At 36.4% G+C, this 17,046-nt stretch overlaps 1 protein-coding gene across 1 annotated transcript; it reads left to right on the forward strand.

Moving 5' to 3' along the window:
* Nucleotides 1–12,964: 12,964 nt before the first annotated feature.
* LOC131634399 (probable methyltransferase PMT2) lies at nt 12,965–16,810 on the forward strand. The gene is made up of 7 exons (XM_058905063.1): nt 12,965–13,270; nt 13,532–14,225; nt 14,807–15,017; nt 15,253–15,541; nt 15,651–16,016; nt 16,104–16,181; nt 16,263–16,810. Exons 2-7 carry the CDS (start codon nt 13,578–13,580, stop codon nt 16,492–16,494), a joined length of 1,824 nt encoding a protein of 607 aa, XP_058761046.1. The 5' UTR covers nt 12,965–13,270; nt 13,532–13,577; the 3' UTR covers nt 16,495–16,810.
* Nucleotides 16,811–17,046: the final 236 nt, after the last annotated feature.

The raw sequence follows: 17,046 nt of genomic DNA on the forward strand, positions 1-17,046 counted from the left end.
ACAGAGATTGGTATTGCCGTTGTTGTTCCTCATATCTATCTTGTTGAAGCTGCTGCATTGTTTGAAATTGAAGCTGTTGAGTTTCAAAGTTCTGCTGTTGTTGAAGTTGCATAGCTTCAAGCATAGATATTATGTTAGATTGATCAGGAGGAGGTGGAGCAGTGTATCCCCAAGGAACTTCTTCCTGTTGAGACGGAACATATTGCCAATTTGGATCTGTGTCATGAGCTATGTCTTCCATGGTTTGATCCTCCTCATTTGCTATTTCTTGATCGTTTCCTTCTTCCTCATTTCCTACATTGTTTCCAAACTCCGTAGGATCATCATAGTTGTAGATAACTTTCCCTGTTCCTTTTTGAATGAGATAATATGTTTTCCTCACAGGATTCCAATGATATCCCATAAGAGTCAAGGTGGTTTGTGAGAATTCCTGGGATTGATGTACGCGAGTGTAGTGTAAGTGATCAAGTCGCATACCAAAGTGATTGACAATTGTTTGAATGATTGAACCATAACACAGGGCTGTAGTTTTCTGTTTGACCTCATGAAACTTAGCAGCTAGGAAGTGAGGCCAGTGTAAACGCGTTCTATTTTGCAGCAGATACATGAGCACCACTTCATTTCTCTCAATTCTCGAATATCCTCCTGCCCTTGGTCGAATGATTCTTGAGATTACCCAGTTCAAAAGCCTAGGATCTCGCTTCAAATGACCAGCTGTTATTGTTTCATTTGATCTGTCAAATACGGAAGGATCTTTGAGGATTGACTTCATGTAGGCCTCATGGTCATAGTTTCCCGGTACATCCCCGTCTACCATACGGAGTTCATCACCAACGATTGTCAGACCAAAGATACTAATCCAGACCCGTTTGTCGACAACATGCGATCTAGATCCCATTTTGAAACGGAAATTACAACCGTCTCCTTTTGAAAATCCTGCATAGAAAGCCCTAACGGTATTTTCACAGTACGGGGTATCACATTGCAATAAGGGATGAACATTTTGATGTTCAATTAACGCAGCGACATCAGGGATATGCATGTTTTCGACAATATTTGGATCATAAGTATATTGCTTAACAATTTTCCTTTTCATCTGCCACTTCTCAAAGTTTTCTCTACAATCAGGATGAACAAGAGCACTTACCGGTTGAGATGATGAACTGGAAGCAATTTCCTTTCCTTTTCTTGATTTTGGAGGCATGGTTGGAGATGCTTTGAGAGAGAGAGGAATGATTTTTGACAATTTTGAGTTTGAGGAATTAGGGTTAGCCGTACCAAAAGAGATGAGAATGAGAGGGAATGCAAGAATGGAATGTTTTGAATGCATGATATTGGGTCGGGTCGACCTAACAGGCCCAAATATGGAAAAATTTACGCAGTAGGTCGACCTAAAGTGAAGCTGGGTCGACCTAACAGAAGTAACAAAACAAATGACCAAATTAGGTCGACCTAAATTGTGAGTAGGTCGACGCAACTGGACCTTTTTGATTTTTCTAAAGAAGCTTCTTATGTAGGTCGACTCAAATACAGGGTAGGTCAACCTAAGTTTCTTTCAATGATGAAAATGCCTTAGAAATGTTTCTATATGATGTATTTTTGTTTTGTCATTTGCTTGAATGCACAACCATTGTATGTTATGAATGAAATGATGAACAAATATACATAAGTATTTGAGAAGAGTAGATAAGAGCACATGATGTCACTATAAGCATGTTAATTGATAGCATATCATAGCATCAATAAAATTTTTGGAAGTGAACAATAAACATGTTACCGCTTTCTCAATATGTAGGTGTTTTGTCATCATTGTGTGGAGTCTTCTTGTCAGTGTGCCATACTCCTAGATTTGATAATGAATTGATTTGATGGAATGTTTCACAGGTTGATTTTTGCGAAAAACTTGTCTAGTATCGATTCTTCAAACTATCTTCATAGATGACATATCAAAATTGGTATGTCTACCTATATGTGTCTTGAGCACCAGCTGTCAAGGAACTACCACCGTTCGGCGATGTCAAGACACTTTTCCTGCGAGATTAAATTAGAGTAGAAGGTCCCCAATCTTCATTGGGTCCTGGATGGTGAGTACACAATTTGTTGCACTTAGGCAACCATTGAAATACTCCTTTAGGAACTAAAATTCTCCTAAATTTGCATTTTTCAATGGTATGTCCCTTTTTGCAACAATAATGACAGGTAATATGATGAGAATATGGAGTTTTGCTAGTTGATACTTTTGGTACAAAAGTGTATTTACTATATAAAGGAGTATACGATCTTTTGAACTTGTTTGGATCAACTGCAAAAGTCACTTTTGGTTGTAGAGCCTTGTCTAACTTGGCTTTTAGATCTCTCACTTCTTTTTGCCAAATGTGACATGTCTCACAACCAAACCATGATGTAGGATCTAATTCAACTTTGTCCTTTTGAATGTCTAGCATAGATTGTTTTAAAGCTTCCATATCCCTTTCGGTTTTCTCAACTTTTGATTCAAGATATGAAAATATTTTCTTATTTGAGGCCAAAAGTTTGAAAGCTTTAAGTGCATCTCTATGTAATTCTTCAAAAGCAAGTTTTAGTTGAGAATGAGATACCTTATCTACGAGTTCAGGTTTAAGATGACTTACAGCTTTCTTCTTCTTGTTTTGATGAGCCATGAAACATAGGTTTGCTGATTCTTCTTCATCGCTTGACGAGCTTTCACTAGATGAATCACTTTCCCATGCTATGTAAGCTCTTTTAGATTTGTTATGACCTTTGCTTTGGTTCTTCTCCTTTTCTTTCTTAAGGTATGGACAATCCGGTTTGTAGTGACCGGCTTTCCCACAATTGAAGCAAAGACCTTTGATCTTTCCTTTGTTGTCGTCATCTTGTTTGAACATGTTTGATTGCTTTCTATAGTTGATCAATCCTTTGTCGGAATGTTTTGCTCCATTTTTCTTTAGATATTTGTTGTATCTTCGCACAAACAGTCCCATTTCCTCATCATCGGAGTCTTCGTCATCACTTGTGTCACTATCCTTTGGCTCTCGTTTTGAGGTCTTGGAGCTCGAAGCTTTTAGAGCTATTGACTTCTTCTCTACCTCTTTCTCCATGTTCTTTTCTTTCTTTGTCCTCTTCTCATGCATGTCAAGGCATTTAAGATGCTGTTCATGTTCCTCTAGTTTACCAAAGAGAGTGGTAATGTCTAAAGTGTTGAGATCATTTGCTTCCTTAATTGCTGTAACTTTGGGCTGCCATTCCCTGTTCAAACACCTTAAGATTTTGTTAGTAGCAACTGCATTGGAAACAGGTCTATCAAGAGAATTTAATCGATTTTTCAGGTGAACGAATCTTTTCTGCATGCTTTCGATGGTTTCACCATCTTCCATGTGGAAAAGTTCGAACTCTTGAGTTAACGTATTGATCCTAGCTAGTTTGACATCATCCGTTCCCTCGTGGGCAACTTGCAATGTGTCCCACATAGCTTTAGCTGATCTACAATGGGAAACGCGATAGTATTCATCAACTCCTAGAGCTGAGATTAGAATGTTTCTCGCTTTCCAATCGTATGCATATTTCTTTTCATCTTCAGCATTCCAAGTATCTTCTGGTTTTGGAACAACTGCACCAGCTGCATTTGTCATAGTGATCTGAAATGGACCATTGACAATAGCTGTCCAGATGTTCCTATCAATTGCATTGATATGGACACACATACAATCCTTCCAATAGCCGTAGTTTTCTCCGTTGAAAACTGGAGCTCTATTATGAGCCCCTTTAGGTCCAGAAGCCATCTTTCCAATAAGTGTTTCACGTAGCACGGAATAAACCAGGCTCTGATACCACTTGTTAGACGCTGGCCTATAGATCTAGAGGGGGGGTGAATAGATCTCACTAAGTTTTTACAGATTTTTCTACAGACTCGAGCGAAAGCGGTTCTGAATCGACTTGCGTCTATTCTGGACCGCTATTGCAAAGGTCGTATGTGTTTCAAAACCAAAGAGTAAGTGGAATTAATGGTGAAGTAATATGATAGCTAACCAATACGTTTAACAACTGAAATCCAATTAACTTCTAGATTGACAACTTTGATTTGCAATGCAGTAAGATTGGATTAAGCAAAAACACAAACACTTGGTGATAGGTTCAAATTGATAGTGATTCAAGTTGTGGTGAATTGTGATGTTTGTGCAGAACTTTAATTCACAATTTTAACACTTGAATCGTTAATCAATTTTGCACTTATAACCAATTATGAACAAAAAGTAAGAGAGAAAGTAAAAGCGACAAGAACACGATATTTGTTTAGGCAGTTCGTCGATCGTCCTCGCTACGACTACGTCTGCCCCCAATTCCAAATTGAAATTGGGTAATCTTTCATTAATGTTGAAAGTAGTATATACAAAGAAGATAACAAAGCGATAAACGATAAACCAATTTATGTCGATCCTTTGAATCTTCTTCCCCCTTAATCTTGAACCAGATCAAGGTTATCCAAGAGCTTCACTTTGATTCCCTTCTGCAGTGTCTTGATTCCTTGAACTCCCCGTTCCTCAATCGTTACACTCAGCCGAATCCTCAATGAACGCCTCTTGATAAAAACCCCCAAGAACCACCCGTCGTGGAGGACAAAACCCGCAGATTTTATTCACCAACAAACCCCACAAACCTTCACCCACTAGGAATCTTCAATTCCGTTCCATGGACGTTATCGAACTCATCACTAACCCGCAACGCAAGAATGATTATGTGTAATTGTGTTGGAGATGATGAAGAACGAAGATGAGAAGCGTTTATGTATCTTTCAGTCGTTGGTGTTACTTGAATAATTACCCTTGCACAATATATATGATTGCATAACAGTTAGAACCAAGAAAAACTGATTTTTTGAACTTTCTTGATCAGTTAGGTCGACCACTTGTAGTGCTTAGGTCGACCTAACAGAGCTTGCAGAATTTTTCTCCCAGTTAGGTCGACCTGTTGAAGGAGTAGGTCGACCAGAATCCTCTTCTGATGCATTCTGGGGACATTTTCACAGATTAGGTCGACCTAGTTGCCATGTAGGTCGACCTAGCAGACTGATGTGAAGATTTCTTCATTTTGAGTCGACCTAAATGGTCTGTGAGTCGACCTAGCAGAGGTATATGGATTTTCCTTCATTTTAGGTCGACCTAGATTGACAGTAGGTCGACCTAACTGCTGATTTTCTGCATTTTTCATGTCCAGCTTGTGTTGAGTCGACTTATATGCATAGTGGATCACCTTGTGCTTTCATGAGTGATCATATGCATAGTGGATCACCTTGTGCTTTCATGAGTGATCAAATGCTTTGCTTTTCTGATTCCTCCTTGTTGTTTGAATGCTCATTTGAGTTTGCCATAAATCAAAAACCTCTTTGAGTGTAATCTTGTATTCACACTTAGGTGGATGTATCCTATTTTGGTTCTAAGGCTTTTTCAAGATGTTTCATCGGGAATAATTCATCTTGAGGGTTCGAATTAAAGATCTCTAATTAGGAAAGAGCCTTCACCGGGAATACATTCTCAATCCTAGGCCATATTCCTATAATATATATATATATATATATATATATATATATATATATATATATATATATATATAGTTTAACTGTCCTAGGGTTTACACTCTGACGCAGTTCTAATATATAAACACTTTGTATTTGACAGTAATTTAAATAAAGACTTTAAATTGAAAGCTATAAAGCCTAACCTGGATGGAGTGGAGGCCTTTGAGGATGTATGTACAAAGCCTTACCAGCAATTTTATTGATAACAGTTGAATATTTATGATAAACAGTTAAGGGTTTTTGAAAACAGAAGAAGTGAAGATGGACAAAGGTCACATAGGTATCTGAAGAGTTTCACCGGGAATAATGCCCTTCAAATACCATAAGAATGTTTTTAAAACAGAAAGGAGATTTTGAAAATACATTTTTTGAAAACAAACTAAGAAAAGAAAAAAAAGTGTTGGGACTTACACTCTAATAGAGGCCCAGTACTTTATAGTACTAGTTGACTGTTATGAAAACAGTTGAAAAAAAATTAGAAATGATACAAGATTTTTGTTGTCTGAAAACCTGGATCGTCCGTTTAATTTAGGTTTGAAAATAGTTTTGAAGATTGACAAAAGTCAACTTAATTAGAGTTTAGACAAAGTCTACACCTAATTAAGACCTACATGATTAGGGTTTTATCACAAAAAATATTTACAAGAGATTAGGTTTTGAAAATCAAGAGAAACTATATTTAAAGTATTTTTGAATACTTAAAAAAATATGTTATTTTAAACCTAAAAAATATACATATAGATAAATAATATTTTTGTGATTTTTTGGTTTATTAATAAAATAGACATGTTACATGATAAGTGTATAAAAAATGAAATTAAAATGAATTAATTTGGTAAGTGAATTAATTGTGTGAAGTTGTGAAGAAAATGAAGGGGAAAAGTGATAAAAAATAATTTTTTGACCTTACCATGGTTTGAACCCACGCCCTTGCAGTCAATCCCTCAAAACAACACCACTGGGCCAACGAGCGCTTGGTTTCAAAGGAGTGACTTTATTGAAATACATATGTTGCTCAAGTGCATAGAACAAAAAAAAGAAATAAAATCAAAAGGTCTGAGGCGAGGGGGATTCGAACCCCAGACCTTGGGCACGCGTAACACACAAACTCTCTTTACCACTGGGCTATAACGATGTAGTCGTTTATAAAACAACTTCCACTCAAAATAAAATAAACTCAGACCCTGGATTTGAATTTTTGCGCGCCACCACCATTGTCATCTTCAACCTCAAGCTTTCTCATTTTTGAATTTCTGAACTCTCTCAATTCTCAACCATTTGCAAAGATGTAAAGAGAAAACTTGCTCTAAATTCTCTCACGATTTCAAATATGTAACTACCATTTATTTATATTGACTATAACTATATAATTTTCCAGAAAACACGAAGAACACATAAAACCTAGTTTTAAAATTAAATGATGCATAAGATGAATAAATGAATGATGATAGAGGGTTTTCAATCCTCTGATGATGGTGAACAAACTGGTATCGAGATATACAAGAAAGAGTACTTGAATTATTGAGTTGGAGTTTGAGAAAATACCTCTGAAAATGGAGGTCGTGAGCTTAATGGAAAACACCTGGGCTTGCGTGAATGATCCTCAAAGCTTCCTTAGGACTCAGTGATGCTAACTGAATACTTATTGTGACTTGAATACCTCAGAATTACTCCTACCGACCCCTTCGATTTGAGCTCCAAGTGAACTTGGAGGTTGATGAATCTGCAGTTACAGATGAGCTGCAACCATCTGAATAGCTTCACCACACCCTAAGGAACGTGTTTGGATGCTTAGCTTGGCTTGACACCTTCTAATTTGTTCTATGGACCTCCAACTGCATGAGCTCCAAAATGAAAGCAACAATGGTGTTCCTCCACTTACAGAAGTGATCCAGGTGCTTGGATCACCTCAAATGAACCCCCTTGAGATGTTAGAATGCTTACTTTCCAAAGAAGAGCTCTGGTTTGAAGAAAACGATTCTTCTTGCCAAAGAACTTTGAAAAACCATAAGCATGAGAGAGAGAAGGAGAAAGCAAGGAATTGAGTTGCTTTGGTGTGTCTAATACTGAGGAATGCACTTGTAGTTATAGGCAAATGAATGCAGAGCAATTGGATATAGTGAGCTTGCTTAGTGAGGTTAACTTGGTTCCTTAAGCATGAAGAAATTTCAAAGAATATCCAAGTGTGATCATTGCATTTTCGAGCTAGCTCCCTATCCATTGATTCCATCTGATTTTAGGGAACATTTCTGATGCAGAATGAGCTCTAATTGGTTAGTGAGAAGATTCCTTTGATGATTCATCCATTTGCCATAAATTCCCAAATATAATCATTACATAATCACATGTTCTTGTTTTGGGAATCTTCCTCAATCCTTATGCCATGGTGAAAATGAATGCATGGCATGTTTGCATATGTGTTATGGGTCGTGTAGCATCCATAAGTGAGGCTATATGCACAAAATTGCAAAGTTCCAAAATGATGCATGACCTATAATTTTACTTCATGAGGCCAACTTTGAACAAGCATAACTCCTAGCTCAAAATTAATTTGGAGAAGGTTGAGCACAATTTGGAAAGCCCTAAACATTTACTTCAAATCATTAGTTTGGGATTTCTTCAGAATCATTTGGGAAAATTGTGAAAAATGAGCTCAAAGTTGGAAGAAAACTAGGTTAAAAACACTTAGAAAAATTTCTAAGTTTTTATGACCTAAAACTTCAAAATTCTCAAATCTCTTAAATGATTGATTTCTTGAAAAAAGTTGTTATGTAAGATGTTGTTTTATTTTGCAATATCTACAACTTTCATTTTGGGAGATTTTTGAGTGTGTAAGCAAAATTTTGAGTTCCCAAAATACCCTCAAAAACCCTAATTCCTGACTTTTTGATCCATGATGAATTTTCTTGAATTTATTTTGCCAAATGACTTTAATAATCATATATTGATGATATTGATCTTAAAAAGTCATGGTTTGACCAAAAATCTCAAAAGTCAAAGGTTATCTTGTACAGTTGACTTTTTTCAGATGAAGTGAGATTTTTGACTTTTGTGATGAATCAAACTCTCCTCCTCAAATGAATGATATGAATGTATTATATTGAGGTAATATAAGCTCTTGAGTCATGCTTTGAGTTTTGGATCCATGTCCTGATTAAAAGTTAACTGTGCAGGTGAATTAGGTCAAAAACCCTAATTATCGACCAGATGAAATTGATGACCGTGGATCTTGAATTGAGGTGTAATTCCCAATGGATGTTGTTATATGGACCATTTGGAGATGATTGAAACCTTTGAGTGATATCTTGGAGCTTTTTAGGGTTTCCCAAATGTAATCCCTGATTATAGTCCTTGATAGGCTCAAAACCCTAGTCTGGTGACCTGGGTAAACCTGATCTCAGATGACTGGGTGTCTAATAAATCATAGGTGAATAAAAATGAAGCTTTTGGGTCCCATGATTGTTTTAGAGATTAATCCTTCTATTGATTAATCCTTTGCCTGAGTTCTTTTGTTTATGAACTCCCCCGATTGAGCTCCAGATGAGTAAGTGACTGCTCTGGGTATTTGTTTTGATCTGATGAGAAGCCTGAAGATATGACATCTCAGGGGGGTCAAAATTAGGGCATGACACACTCAAAACCACTTTCATGTATCAATTAAAAGCATATATAACCAGTATTTAACATCTATTATCAACAATCTATATTAAAAACATGATTAAGAGCACAAATTCATGGAATCTAGCATAAACCCTAACAATTCCAAATTGCAATTCTCACATAAATATGGATATTAAAGCATGTAATCAAATCCCCACCATAATTTATCATCATACAATCCCTTTGAAGGAGTGAAAAACACTTAGAAAGGGGGGATTGAATAAGGGTTGTTTCTAAAAATGGCAGATAAAAATAAACCACACACATATTTTTATCCTGGTTCGTTGTTAACCAAACTACTCCTGTCCACCCCTTACAGAGTGATTTACCTCAACTGAGGATTTAATCCACTAATTAACCTTTATTACAATTGTTTTCCACTTAGACAACTTCTAAGTCTTCTAGAGTATACAGATCACAACTTGATCACTCTAGGGATTTCCTTTTACAAAAGTAAACAATAATACAAGAGTATAATGTGCTTCTTAATAAGTTATAATCACCAAGTGATTTTTCTCTCAAGATTAAGTTCTAACACTCACTAAGATATTACAAGTTGTGAGGTTGAAGATGAAGTTTCTTTGTTGTTTTTGTGTGATAACGTTAAGAGTCAATTTGGCAGCATAAGGTTACTTAGAGCATATGTTATATCTGTTTCAGCAATCAGAACTTATCTTATATAGGCAGTGAGAAATGTGACCGTTGATTAGCATGTAATGCTTTACGTGAATAGTACACTACTGCATTTAATGTTTCACTCTTTTGTCAACTACCTCGAGCCATGTTTCAACTGCTCTTGCTGACTTTGCCTTTTGTAGCTTCTAACGTTCCTTTTGTCAGTCAGACAGATTTGACGTTGTAGCCTTTTTTATCTTGTACTTGCTTCTGGACTCAGTCTATTAGAATAACGTTTGAATATTAGAGTCTTCAGCTTTGGTGCAGATGCAACTTCAGTCATCAGACTTTGGAAGTTCTTTGTAGTGTGATACCATCATATCTTCAGAGCCTTGCTTCTGGTTGCCATCTTCCGATGCCTTCCAGATCATGTTCTAATTTTCTCAAGACCATCTTCTGATGTCTTCCAGACCATGTTATGATGAAGCCATCCAGATCTTCTGAGTCAGAGCTTCTGAATGATGATTTAGTGCATACTCTTTTAGACTTTTCCTGAAATGGAAAACGTGAATAATTAGAGTACCACATTGTCTTATACAAAATTCATATATAATGTTATTATCAAAACTAGAAATATTGATCAGAACATTTCATGTTCTAACACCCTTATCATGAATGAACTCCACCCTTACCTTGGTTTGGATTGAAGACAACTATAATCTTCAATGGGGTTTGCCCTAGCCTCCTCTCCTGTTCTCTTCTCTTCTTTCTCTTCTCAATGTCACGTCTAACTTTATTTCCCAATTCTCTCTTGTTTTGTTAATCTTACTAACTTTCTTAGTATTACTAATGGGCTTAAATTAACACCTCCCACTTGCTAATACTAACTCTATGTTAGGCCCAGTATTACTAATCTCATCATGTTATTACTACTAATTTCCTAATAAAATAACACATTACCAAATAATCACGTAATTATCAAATAATTCACAAAACACAACATAAAATAAATAATTAAAATAAAACGGGCGTTACAACTCTCCCCCACTTAGAATATTTTTTCCTCGAAAATTTACCTCATTCAAACAAGTCGGGATAAGACTCCCGCATCTTGCTTTCCAACTCCCACACCATACTCTCCCCGACAGCTCCCGACCAGACTACTTTCACCAAAGCAATCTCCTTGCCTCTAAGCATCTTCGTTTCATGATCTTCAATTCGTACCGGCATCGTCTCTACCGTGATATTATCCCGAACTTGAACATCATCCATATGAATCACATGAGACAGATCATAAATATACTTCCGGAGTTGCAACACATGAAACACGTCGTGCAAATTCGAAAGATTCGGCGGTAACGCCACTCTAAACGCCACATTTCCAACCTTGTCCGAAATCTGATACGGACCAATAAAACGAGGAGTGAGCTTATTAGACTTCAATGCTCGCCCCACACCGGTCACCAGCGTGACTCTCAGAAACACATGATCACCCGCCTGAAATTCCAAATCTTCCCTCCGCTTATCATGGTAACTTTTTTGTCTATTTTGAGAAGTTTTCATCTTCTCTCGAATCAACTTCACTTTCTCAGTAGTCTCTTGAACAATTTCCGGTCCCAACACTACACTTTCTCCAGATTCATGCTAACACAATGGAGTCTTACACCACCGACCATACAATGCTTTGAAAGGCGTCATTCCAATACTAGAATGGTAACTATTGTTGTACGTGAACTCGATCAATGGAAGATAAGTATCCCACAAACCTCCCTGCTCAAGAACACAAGCTCTCAACAAATCCTCCAACGACTGAATAGTCATCTCTGTCTGACCATATGTCTGAGGATGATAAGCTGAACTCAACTTAGAGCCCAATGCTCCTTGCAAACCCTTCCAAAAATCAGAAGTAAACCTCGGATCTCTATCTGAAACAATACACAAAGGGATACTATGCAGCTTAACAATCACATTGGTACCCCACTCTTGGAAGCAGTTATTACTTCTTAAAAATATGAGATCCAGACCCACATATTCCTATAAATATCTCAACCATAAGGGTGAAAATGGACATTCTCATATTTTCACAAATACTAGATACACAGATCTTTTCACCTCCATACATGAAATAATTCTAAACCCTAATAAGGGTGTTTACGGGACAATTTGGTTTGATTTTGAAAGAATTTGATGTCCAAACCGATCTAAAATATATGGATTGGATTTGCACATTTTTGCGATAAAGTCCAAACTGTACCAAGCTGGGAAACAACGAGTTGGTTTGAATCAGATTGATCAGATACATTAGAAACAAATGTGCAAAAATATTTTTTAAAAATATCTAATTAACATTAACTAATTTTGCATAATAATATAAAAAACCCAATTGTTTTCGTTTTTCGATATAGGTTGTGAATGTCACAAATGACGTTTCATTTTTTTCTGCTTGAAGTTGAATACCTTATACCAGTTTCCATAATAATGATGAAATATATTATACAAATTAATTATGGTTAGTTCAAGAAAACGGGTTCGCGAGTAGAATTTAGAAGATTTGTTGTCCAAACCAACTAAAATCTGATGCCATTGATTTGGTTGGGTTTTTCTCGAACTAAAAAATCTCTACCTAAGTACCATGGTTTGGTTTGGGTTGCAGTTTAGTTCGGATTTGCCCATCAAATTAATTATGGTAAGGTTGTCACGTATTGTACTTTTAGCAAGTACAAACTTGTAATATTAGATTGATTAGTTAGTAAAATTCGATTTAAACACCTTGTATGAATTGAGTTTATATTGATTGATTCATTATTTGTCTAGATTTTTATCATTTCATATTTTATTATATCGTCTTAAAATAGTGTAATTCTTATCGATCCAACGCATATTACATAAAATTCTACTACTTTTTTTTTATAAGAACTCTAATTTAAAAAAATTAAATTAATTTTAAAAAAAAGTTCTATTCACTTCTCCCTGAGGGAGAAATAGTAATAAGCTTTTTTAAAGCTAATATTAATTGTTTATTATTATTATTATTATTATTTTATTATTATTATTATTATTAAAAATGAAAACAAGGTTGATAAGGAATAATTTAGTTGCAAGTGTTGAAGTTAGTTAAAGAACCAATGAAAGATATTCCTAGGAATGAGTGAAGCACGACCCGCAGTGAGACAATTCCGTGTCCTCGGACTTTTCGGAGACCCATATGTGAATGCGAGACACAGTCACACCAAAAAACAAACACACCCGTTCGTTCATTCCACTTCCACAATGCACAACAAACTACCATCAATCTAATTCATTTTCAAATCTCCAATTTCTCCATCATCCTCTTTCAATGATTTCATAGGACCCTTCTTCGTCACACCAGTAAGCAACAACATCGCGTCTTCAATTATCAATATTGCGTGTGGATTTTATTAGGTAAACTGTTTCATTCAATCCAATTCATTTTTTTTTCCGTTTGTTTAACCGTTTCCAAAATTTAAAATTCAGTCGCGTTTTGATACTTGATATTTGAGAGAATTACGGTCAATTATGTATGATATCAGAAACATCAGAGACATTAGAAACTCTACATCAGAGTCATAGTGCGATTGTTCACAAACAATCGCAGTATGACTCTGATATAGAGTTTTCAAATTTGATTTATTTGATAATACTATTTTACTTTGGACTATGTAGGGATTCTGTAAGGACTGATTTGGATATATTGTAGAGATTCATCATCATGGCGACGAAAGGGAACCCGGGAGATAATAGAAATAACAAAGGTCCAATGTCTATTTTCATTGTAATTGCTTTGTGTGGTTTCTTCTATATATTAGGTTTGTGGCAAAGGAGTGGTTTTGGGAAAGGAGATAGCATTGCTGTTGAGATTACTAAACATACCGATTGTAGTGTTCTATCCGATTTAAACTACGAGACTCACCATGACGGTGACGCTGGAACGGTGGATGATTCAAAAGAACAAGTCAAGGAGTTCAAGCCTTGCGATGATCGTTTCATTGATTACACGCCTTGCCATGATCAAGCAAGGGCAATGACGTTTCCGCGAGAGAGTATGAATTATAGAGAAAGGCACTGTCCTCCTGAAGAAGAGAAATTGCATTGTCTTATTGCTGCTCCTAGAGGGTATGCAACGCCGTTTCCTTGGCCTAAGAGCCGCGATTATGTGCCGTATGCAAACGCGCCTTACAAGAGTCTGACAGTTGAGAAGGCTGTGCAGAATTGGATACAGTATGAAGGGAATGTTTTCAGGTTTCCTGGTGGGGGAACTCAATTTCCTCAGGGTGCTGATGCTTACATTAATCAACTTGCAGCTGTTATTCCATTGGATAATGGGATGGTTAGAACTGCGTTAGATACTGGGTGTGGGGTAAGTCAAATCCTACTAAGAAAACATCCTTGCTTTGATATAACGGTTTGTCAAATGTTGCCACACAACAGTGCTATATTGTCTCTATAGCCGCTATTCGACGACAGTTAGTACTAACTAGCATATTGCGGAACAATAACGATTTGTTTGAATTCTGCTATTTAACAACATTGTTTGTTGGTCATATATACATGATGATTGCCTGAAAAATTTCTTGTTCATAATGAGACAGCCATAGCTAATACTTATAATAGTACCGACACTTCAGATTGAAAGCATGTCTAGCATGCAATACAAAACGACACTGACACATGTGATTACATTCAATTATTTCATTTTCTCAAATTATTACTGGTGTCGGTGTGTGAAAATCATATCTAATGTCCTTGTCTATATCAATGCTTCTTAACTTAAAAACTTTTCTAGTGTAAGCCTGTACTTTTGAATGCTTCATAAATGTAAAGTTCTCATTTACAATTGTTTCTTTCATGTTTTTCAATTTTAAGCTTGTATATCTTCATGCAATCTTCCATTTAATTTCTCTATGTTCTAGCTCATTTTCTTGTCACTGATGATCCCAGGTTGCTAGTTGGGGTGCTTACTTGTTTAAGAAAAATGTTATTGCAATGTCAATTGCACCAAGAGACTCTCATGAAGCGCAAGTTCAATTCGCTTTGGAAAGAGGTGTTCCTGCAATCATCGGTGTTCTCGGAACAATAATGCTTCCTTTTCCTTCTGGATCTTTTGACATGGCACATTGTTCTCGCTGCTTGATTCAATGGGGTGCTAATGGTGAGAATAACTATAATGTTTCTGGCCAGGGTTGATTAAAAAAATAAATTATTTGGATCCACCAATTAATTTCTCGGTCTCTTTTGAAAACGATTCCATAGACTTTATTTATTTGCACAGATTTAGACAACGCGAAGATTCATATACTAAATCTATATTTTTTTCGATTGTTTGTTAACAGAAGAGTTACTTGGCTTTTTGGATGTACTTTTAAACTGTTGGAATTTTTTCTCAGGTGGATTGTACATGAAGGAAGTTGACCGAGTTCTTAGACCTGGTGGTTACTGGATACTTTCTGGTCCTCCGATCAACTGGAAGAACAACTTCCAAGCATGGCAACGCCCTGAGGATGAGCTTAAGGAGGAGCAAAGGCAGATTGAGGACACTGCTAAACTTCTTTGCTGGGAAAAGAAACATGAGAAAGGCGAAATTGCGATCTGGAGAAAAGCATTAAGCAAGGATGAATGTGGTGTGCAAGATACTCAGGCTACAATATGTGAATCTGCGAATTCTGATGATGTCTGGTAAATTGCTTCACTTCTTTCTGCCCCCTTTTTATTGCTTCATTGATTAGTTAAGAACTTATTTTCAGATTGTTTTCAATACTTATCTGAACGGTTAATCAATTTGTAGGTACAAGAAGATGGAAAATTGTGTAACTCCTGCTAAACCTATTGGTTCATGGAAGCCATACCCAGAGAGACTCAATGTTGTTCCTTCCAGAATCACCAGTGGATCCGTTCCTGGTGTATCCGCAGAGTTATTTGAGGAGGACAACCGATTATGGAAGAAACATGTGAATGCTTACAGGCGTGTCAACAAAATCATCGACTCTGGGAGGTATCGCAATGTGATGGACATGAATGCTGGTTTTGGAGGTTTTGCTGCGGCCATAGACTCTCCCAAATTATGGGTTATGAATGTCGTGCCTACAATTTCTGAGAAAGCTAGCCTCGGTGTTGTATTCGAGCGAGGATTGATTGGCATTTATCATGATTGGTAACTTCCTTAACTCTGTTTCTTTTCTATGTCCTTTCAGTTTCTCCTCTGCGAACATAATTAGGAATCATATTTTTTTTTTCCCAGGTGTGAAGCCTTCTCTACATATCCAAGGACCTATGACCTTATCCATGCAAATGGTGTTTTCACCTTGTACAAAAATGTGTAAGTTGATTTCTTTCTCTCTATCGCGCAGCTTGTTCAAGTCTAAGCATAGGTTTTCCTTTACCTTGGTGATCAATGCAGGTGTAACGCAGAAGATATTCTATTGGAGATGGACCGTATCTTACGGCCTGAAGGAGCGGTAATATTCCGAGATCAGGTGGGAGTGCTGAAGCAAGTTAAACGACTTGCAAAAGGAATGAGATGGAATACCAAAATGGTGGATCATGAAGATGGTCCACTGATTTCAGAGAAAGTCTTGTATGCCGTCAAGCGATATTGGGTTGCAGGTGACAACACCACAAGCTCAGGGTAGTTCCAAGATTTCAGATGACATAATGATTCTGCTTTTGATTTTTATTTGGGGTATGAAGTTTTCTAGATTCTTAACATCAGTGAGCATATATTTCTTATTTTGTTGAATGTAAAGTTGATAGATAGTCACTTGAGTCCATTTTTTTCTTCTCCTTTTAAAAAATTACTCAGGTCATCAAATCGATTATATGAATCAATAGATGTGGATTATGGCTGAAAAGGCCTCTATGAGCATCAATTATTGTAGGCTTAAGCTTTTTTTTTTAATTGCAAATGTTAATTAGTGGTTGAAAATATTAGCGTTGGAGTTGCACTTATAGTTTCTTATCCCTGGAACTTTTGCATTCTTTTTTTCAAACTGTCAACCCACCTTATCAAGGTTTTGTTACCTGGTCTGGTTTTTGAGATTGTATTTTGGCAGGTGTTTAGGTTTATGGAGAAGGATTTGGTGATTTTGAGTTTGTGACTTTGATAACTTTTTCTTTATTTTTCTCAATTATTCTCACATCAGAATAATATATTTTAATAATTTATTCATTTTCTAAATAACTAA

Source organism: Vicia villosa, unplaced genomic scaffold, assembly GCF_029867415.1.
Source record: "Vicia villosa cultivar HV-30 ecotype Madison, WI unplaced genomic scaffold, Vvil1.0 ctg.001290F_1_1, whole genome shotgun sequence".
NCBI lineage: Eukaryota > Viridiplantae > Streptophyta > Magnoliopsida > Fabales > Fabaceae > Vicia > Vicia villosa.

Excerpts from the sequence above, each read along its gene's own strand:
- LOC131634399 (XM_058905063.1), top strand. The coding sequence starts at position 13,578 with ATGGCGACGAAAGGGAACCCGGGAGATAATAGAAATAACAAAGGTCCA. Across the intron at positions 14,226-14,806 it reads CGTTAGATACTGGGTGTGGG|GTTGCTAGTTGGGGTGCTTA; the intron begins GTAAGTCAAATC and ends TGATGATCCCAG. Across the intron at positions 16,182-16,262 it reads TTCACCTTGTACAAAAATGT|GTGTAACGCAGAAGATATTC; the intron begins GTAAGTTGATTT and ends TGATCAATGCAG.